The 7,500-nt window shown below is 44.4% G+C and overlaps 1 protein-coding gene across 3 annotated transcripts in view; it reads left to right on the top strand.

Moving 5' to 3' along the window:
- The window catches only part of ccdc88c (coiled-coil domain containing 88C), an 80,630-nt gene that overhangs the window by 66,004 nt on the left and 7,126 nt on the right, over nt 1–7,500 (top strand). For 2 of the 3 annotated variants that reach the window (XR_013963135.1, XR_013963136.1), the window contains 5 exons: nt 846–989; nt 1,500–1,686; nt 3,953–4,098; nt 5,148–5,237; nt 6,451–6,645. Coding sequence is in view for 1 of the 3 variants with exons in the window: in XM_080750604.1 (XP_080606730.1) it covers nt 846–989; nt 1,500–1,686; nt 3,953–4,098; nt 5,148–5,237; nt 6,451–6,577 (694 nt within the window). In the remaining 2 variants the exon portion in view is untranslated. Of the gene's footprint in view, nt 1–845; nt 990–1,499; nt 1,687–3,952; nt 4,099–5,147; nt 5,238–6,450; nt 6,697–7,500 lie in introns of those variants that run through there. The other variant, XM_080750604.1, reaches the window with a different exon arrangement.

Genomic DNA, 7,500 nt, shown 5'->3' with positions numbered 1-7,500 from the left:
CTGTATGCATGCTGTGGTTCTGTTCTGCTGCTCACTGTTTGTGCTCTTGTGACGTTGTTTAGGCAGAAACAGTTGTCTGATTTTCACAGTAAAATGCTGCCCGCCTGTGTTTAGTTGTGCACCGCCCGTCCCCGCACCCGTGAATTTATAATAGAATAAATTCCACCCGTTTTGACCCGTCAAACACGGGTACCCGTCAAGGCCACGTTGTGTTTGCCTTTACTTCTACGTTCTGCCTTACGTTGTGTTTGTCTTTACTTCTACCTCACGTTGTGTTTGTGTTTACTTCTACCTCACGTTGTGTTTGTCTTTACTTCTACGTTCTGCCTTATGTTGACTCAGTGAAAGTTATTTCATAAAGCCACTTTTTGCGCATTAACGGCTTATTCGCAAAATGTTTTTATGGAAACACTTCAAAATGCGAATAAACTTTCATTATCCGCAAAAAAAGTTATCCGCTTGGAGGAGGAGGATTTTGAGCCTTTATCGAATAAACTAAATGTGCATAAGTGAATGGAAACGGGTCAGTCAATAAATGCGAATACATTATGACGCCAATTGTAATATATTTAAAAGTTATTTGGGGCCATGATGATGACTGATAACCCCTTCTTCCCACTACTAGACAGCGACCGAGTCACAGCAGTCAGACGTGCAGTGCTCAGGTTCGGTCTTAAAAAAATCAGCCCGATCAATTCATGCGACCGTCGCTAATTCGAATGACACCCGCAAATGGAAACATGCTAAATTTGCTTTGTCTTAATGCGTGTCTTAATGTCTCTCTCTCTCTCTCTCTCTCTCTCTCTCTCTCTCTCTCTGATTCATTCTCTATGTCTCTCTGTCAGGTATGTGTCTCTGGTGCAGCAGAAGGAGAAGTGGGAGGAGCAGGAGGGGCGGGGCCAGAAAGAGAGGGAGGAGCTTAGCCTGGAGGTTCAGAAGAACAGACTGCTGCAGCAGGAGAACCTGCAGCTGAAGACTGAGAATGACAGGTTATTATACACCCTACCTACCCTTATATACACCCTACTGAACCCTACCTACCCTTATATACACCTTTATATACACCCTTATATACACCCTACTACACTCTACCATACTACACTACTTCTATAGACCTGCAGCTGAAGATTGAGAATGACAGGTAAACACCAATCAATCCATTGTTCACAGCTGAGAACGCGAGACACCGGCCATGAAAACCAACCAATCAAAACACAGCGCTGACGCAGCATCTTCTGAGTAGGGTCGTTCAGTGCGTGCACTCAGTAGCCTGACTGCAAGCGTCAGACTCTATCACACACCACCACTACCAACAGGGGGTGGTGTTGTGCAGTCTGGTTTATTAACCAGGCTATGCACTCAGCACACTGGTGCGCCGTGCACTGGATTTCCCAACGACAACGCACCGAATAAACAAACGACAAGACGGTACACCAGTGCGTTGAGTGCGCATTTCCGAACGCACCCTAAATCACATTGATTTTGACTCCTCCCCCCAGGTTGAGTGACAGCAGATCCCAGCTATCGGAGCAGTGGGAGGGGCTCCAACAGAGAACCAATGAACTGAAAGAATCATTAAGCTCCGCCCAGCAGGAAGCCAGTCGGTGGATGGAGCAATATGATTCGCTGGTGGAGCAGCACCAATCACTGGACCTGACCATGACCAAACTGGACAACCACTGTGAGGTGTGTGAGATCTGTTATTACCACTGTGAGGTGTGTGAGATCTGTTATTACCACTGTGAGGTGTGTGAGATCTGTTATTACCACTGTGAGGTGTGTGAGATCTGTTATTACCACTGTGAGGTGTGTGAGATCTGTTATTACCACTGTGAGGTGTGTGAGATCTGTTATTACCACTGTGAGGTGTGTGAGATCTGTTATTACCACTGTGAGGTGCGTGAGATCTGTTATTACCACTGTGAGGTGTGTGAGATCTGTTATTACCACTGTGAGGTGTGTGAGATCTGTTATTACCACTGTGAGGTGTGTGAGATCTGTTATTACCACTGTGAGGTGTGTGAGATCTGTTATTACCACTGTGAGGTGTGTGAGATCTGTTATTACCACTGTGAGGTGTGTGAGATCTGATATTACCACTGTGAGGTGTGTGAGATCTGATATTACCACTGTGAGGTGTGTGAGATCTGATATTACCACTGTGAGGTGTGTGAGATCTGTCTGTTTAACACCAAGCATTAGATATTATCTAGCTCTGGTCCATAGTGTTAGAGGAGTTGTCTGTCTGTCTGTCTGTCACATAGCTCTGGTCCATAGTGTTAGAGGAGTTGTCTGTCTGTCTGTCTGTCTGTCTGTCTGTCTGTCTGCTCAGACTGCGTCCACTAAGTAGAGTAAGCTTTCAACTCCCACTGATACCTTTGGTTTGGTGAAGGGCCAAACAGTTTTTGTTATTTTCGGACCAGACGAGACGGAGCGGAGGCAGAGGAACACACCTCTAATGCTCTGGACCAGAGCTAAACTAGACCTGATGCACACACACTGAAATACATTTAAAAGGGTCTCACACTAGAATACTTTGGAAAGGCTTTCATAAGAATTCAATCTAAAAATTATATAAGCAACACAATTCACAATAAATATAAATATTATGTTTTAATTTGGCGGTAAGGGACCTGGGTATATTGATAGGGGGTAAGGGACCTGGGTATTGGATAGGGGGTAAGGGAGTGGTAAGGGACCTGGGTATATTGATAGGGGGTAAGGGACCTGGGTATTGGATAGGGGGTAAGGGGCCTGGGTATATTGATAGGGGGTAAGGGGCCTGGGTATATTGATAGGGGGTAAGGGACCTGGGTATATTGATAGGGGGTAAGGGACCTGGGTATATTGATAGGGGGTAAGGGGCCTGGGTATTGGATAGGGGGTAAGGGGCCTGGGTATATTGATAGGGGGTAAGGGGCCTGGGTATATTGATAGGGGGTAAGGGGTGGTAAGGGACCTGGGTATATTGATAGGGGGTAAGGGAGTGGTAAGGGACCGGGGTATATTGATAGGGGGTAAGGGAGTGGTAAGGGACCGGGGTATATTGATAGGGGGTAAGGGGCCTGGGTATATTGATAGGGGGTAAGGGACCTGGGTATTGGATAGGGGGTAAGGGGCCTGGGTATATTGATAGGGGGTAAGGGACCTGGGTATATTGATAGGGGGTAAGGGACCTGGGTATATTGATAGGGGGTAAGGGACCTGGGTATATTGATAGGGGGTAAGGGACCTGGGTATATTGATAGGGGGTAAGGGACCTGGGTATATTGATAGGGGGTAAGGGGTGGTAAGGGGCCTGGGTATATTGATAGGGGGTAAGGGAGTGGTAAGGGACCTGGGTATATTGATAGGGGGTAAGGGACCTGGGTATATTGATAGGGGGTAAGGGGTGGTAAGGGGCCTGGGTATATTGATAGGGGGTAAGGGGTGGTAAGGGACCTGGGTATATTGATAGGGGGTAAGGGGCCTGGGTATATTGATAGGGGGTAAGGGGCCTGGGTATATTGATAGGGGGTAAGGGGTGGTAAGGGACCTGGGTATATTGATAGGGGGTAAGGGACCTGGGTATATTGATAGGGGGTAAGGGGCCTGGGTATATTGATAGGGGGTAAGGGACCTGGGTATATTGATAGGGGGTAAGGGACCTGGGTATATTGATAGGGGGTAAGGGACCTGGGTATATTGATAGGGGGTAAGGGACCTGGGTATATTGATAGGGGGTAAGGGACCTGGGTATATTGATAGGGGGTAAGGGGTGGTAAGGATTGGAATAGGCCCTAAAAGGTTGAGAAAAACTCCACCTTTGATGGAGAACCAAGACTCCAAACCATCATGATTCAGTTTAGTTTAAGGCTGACTTTTCACTGATGTTGATCGTGTGTGTGTGTGTGTGTGTGTGTGTGTGTGTGTGTGTGTGTGTGTGTGTGTGTGTGTGTGTGTGTGTGTGTAGTTGTTGAGCAGGTTAAAGGGGAACCTGGAGGAGGAGAATCATCATCTTCTCAGTCAGATCAGTTTGTTGAGTCAACAAAACCACAGTCTGTTGGAGAGGAGCATGGAGTCTAAGGAACTCTACCATCAGGAGCAGAAAATATACATGTAAATATATATGTAAATATATATGTAAATATACATATACATATACATGTAAATATATATGTAAATATACATGTAAATATACATGTAAATATATATGTAAATATATGTTAATACATGTAAATATATATGTTAATATATATGTTAATATATATGTTAATATATGTAAATATACATGTAAATATATATGTTAATATATGTTAATATATATGTAAATATATATGTTAATATAGGAGCTAGGATAGTACCTAGGGGAAGTACCCATAGCTGACACTCTTCCCCACCCTGTGACAGAGTTTGGGACTTCTACCATATTTAGAAAGCAAGATATTGCTAAATGAATTCACACCATCTCCAAATCTGAATTCTTCACATCACCATTTCTCCAACAGTATAAGCTGCTCCTGCCCAAATACAAACAGCAGGGCTGCTGGTGCAGGCTGTTCGCCACAGAGAGAGAGAGAGAGAGACACACACACACACACACACACACACACACACACACACACACACACACACACACACACACACACACACACACACACACACACACACAGGATCCTACCTTTCTTGACAAGAGTAGATGTATGGCAGTCAGATGAGGAAACATCAACAAAGTCAGTAATCCATAGAAACAGAAACCAGCAGGACATTTATCAATCCATGCAATGTTCTTCTTACCTTTGGTGAACATTCTATCTATATATATATATATATATATATATCTGGTGAACATTCTATCTATATATATATATATATCTGGTGAACATTCTATCCACAATGTAAAGGACCCTGAAGATACCAGTCTCTCATCTGTTTACTTCTCAAGCCTGTTCCGGTTAACAGCAGACATACAAGCTCACGTCACGTCGCAGATGCAACCGTTGTGAGCTTGTAGATTTAGTTTAAGGCTGACTTTTCACTGATGTTGATCACAATGTTCAATATCTGATCTAAATGCCAAGTGTAAACGTGTGTGTGTGTGTGTGTGTGTGTGTGTGTGTGTGTGTGTGTGTGTGTGTGTGTGTGTGTGTGTGTGTGTGTGTGTTCAGAGATAAGCTCAACGCTCTCAGACGTCAGAAGGAGAAGCTGGAGGAGAAGATCATGGATCAATACAAGTTCTACGACCCCGCCCCCAAAAAGTAATTAACTCTTTCACTGCCTGGACCTATAGATCTGTTCCTGTTGTATTATTAACTCTTTCACTGCCTGGATCTATAGATCTGTTCCTGTTGTATTATTAACTCTTTCACTGCCTGGACCTATAGATCTGTTCCTGTTGTATTATTAACTCTTTCACTGCCTGGATCTATAGATCTGTTTTGTTGTATTATTAACTCTTTCACTGCCTGGATCTATAGATCTGTTCCTGTTGTATTATTAACTCTTTCACTGCCTGGATCTATAGATCTGTTCCTGTTGTATTATTAACTCTTTCACTGCCTGGATCTATAGATCTGTTCCTGTTGTATTATTAACTATTTCACTGCCTGGACCTATAGATCTGTTCCTGTTGTATTATTAACTATTTCACTGCCTGGACCTATAGATCTGTTCCTGTTGTATTAACTGATTCTATGTTTTCTTTTTAACTTTCTGGGGTGAAACACTAAAATGTGACCAGAATGACTCCTGTAATAATTATGATTACAGGAGGCTAAAATGAACATGAATATTCATCATGTAGGAGGAGTCAGTGATTAATTAACATGAATATTCATCATGTTGGAGGAGCAGTCATATTACATGTTGTAATGTTGTTATTAACCACTAGGAGGAGCCAGTGGGTCGGTGCTAAAGCTCTGTAATGTTGTTATTAACCTCTAGGAGGAGCCAGTGGGTCTAAAGCGCTGTAATGTTGTTATTAACCACTAGGAGGAGCCAGTGGGTCGGTGCTAAAGCTCTGTAATGTTGTTATTAACCTCTAGGAGGAGCCAGTGGGTCTAAAGCTCTGTAATGTTGTTATTAACCACTAGGAGGAGCCAGTGGGTCGGTGCTAAAGCTCTGTAATGTTGTTATTAACCACTAGGAGGAGCCAGTGGGTCGGTGCTAAAGCTCTGTAATGTTGTTATTAACCTCTAGGAGGAGCCAGTGGGTCATGTTGTAATGTTGTTATTAACCACTAGGAGGAGCCAGTGGGTCATGTTGTAATGTTGTTATTAACCACTAGGAGGAGCCAGTGGGTCATGTTGTAATGTTGTTATTAACCACTAGGAGGAGCCAGTGGGTCGGTGCTAAAGCTCTGTAATGTTGTTATTAACCTCTAGGAGGAGCCAGTGGGTCATGTTGTAATGTTGTTATTAACCACTAGGAGGAGCCAGTGGGTCATGTTGTAATGTTGTTATTAACCACTAGGAGGAGCCAGTGGGTCGGTGCTAAAGCTCTGGCTAAACTGATGAAGCCTCGTAAGGAAAGCAGCCGAGAGAGGCCCCTCCCCTCCCCCCCCGCCCCTCCTCCTCCCCTCCCCCCACCCAGGAAGTGACACGCCCGACAACGGACACGCCCACATCAACCACATCCTGTCTCCGGGACACACCCCCGTTAGCCGAGGTAACGCACGCACACACACGCACACACACACGCACGCACGCACGCACGCACACACACGCGCGCGCGCGCGCACGCACGCACACAAACGCACATGCACATGCAGGGGCGCTGGAACTCCCAAATCCCAAGGGGAGCTGAGCCTGGAGGAGTTCATGCGTGCGGCCAAAGGCCACACGCCGAAAAATTCACGTTTTTTTATCCGGTTTTGGGTTATTTTTATTACAGTTTCGGGTGCTTATTCCCAGCACAACGGTGTAACAAGGAGCTATATAGTTACTAGTTATTTTAGCACACAGTGCAACACACAGCACCTATGCACACACACAGTCACTCACGCACACACTACAAAATCGGGTATTATTTTTGTAACAGTTTTCTACTGTTTTTTATTCCCCATATACAACAGTGTTAGTTTGCAACAATGAGCCTATAGACAGTTTCTAGTTCTCAAATAAATAGACTTTGGTGTGCCATCAAAGCGGGATTTAAATTTGACTTTCCTTCTGACCGGAAGTGGCAAGGTGACCATGTGATTAGGTCACCATGTGATAATCAAATACCTTTTTTCAACATATTTTATTCCCCAAAGTCAAATACATTATTGTTTTAATATAGCTCTGTGTGTGTGTATATATAGGCTTATTAAAAAAAAAAAAAAAAAATGTTTTTTTTTTTTTTTTTTTTTTTTTCCTCCCCACCACCAGGGGAGCTGCAGCTCCCTCAGCACCCCACTTCCAGCGCCCCTGCGCACATGCACATGCACACACACACACTGCCCCCGGTAAAAACGGTTTTGGACATAAAAGGTTTCCACCCGACAATGACAAAATATAACTCATGTAATTGGCCCACTGG

The sequence above is a fragment of the Nannobrachium achirus genome (genome assembly GCF_963921795.1).
Source record: "Nannobrachium achirus genome assembly, chromosome: 20".
NCBI classification, from domain to species: Eukaryota; Metazoa; Chordata; class Actinopteri; order Myctophiformes; family Myctophidae; genus Nannobrachium; species Nannobrachium achirus.
This window is presented reverse-complemented; position numbering and strand designations above follow the sequence as displayed.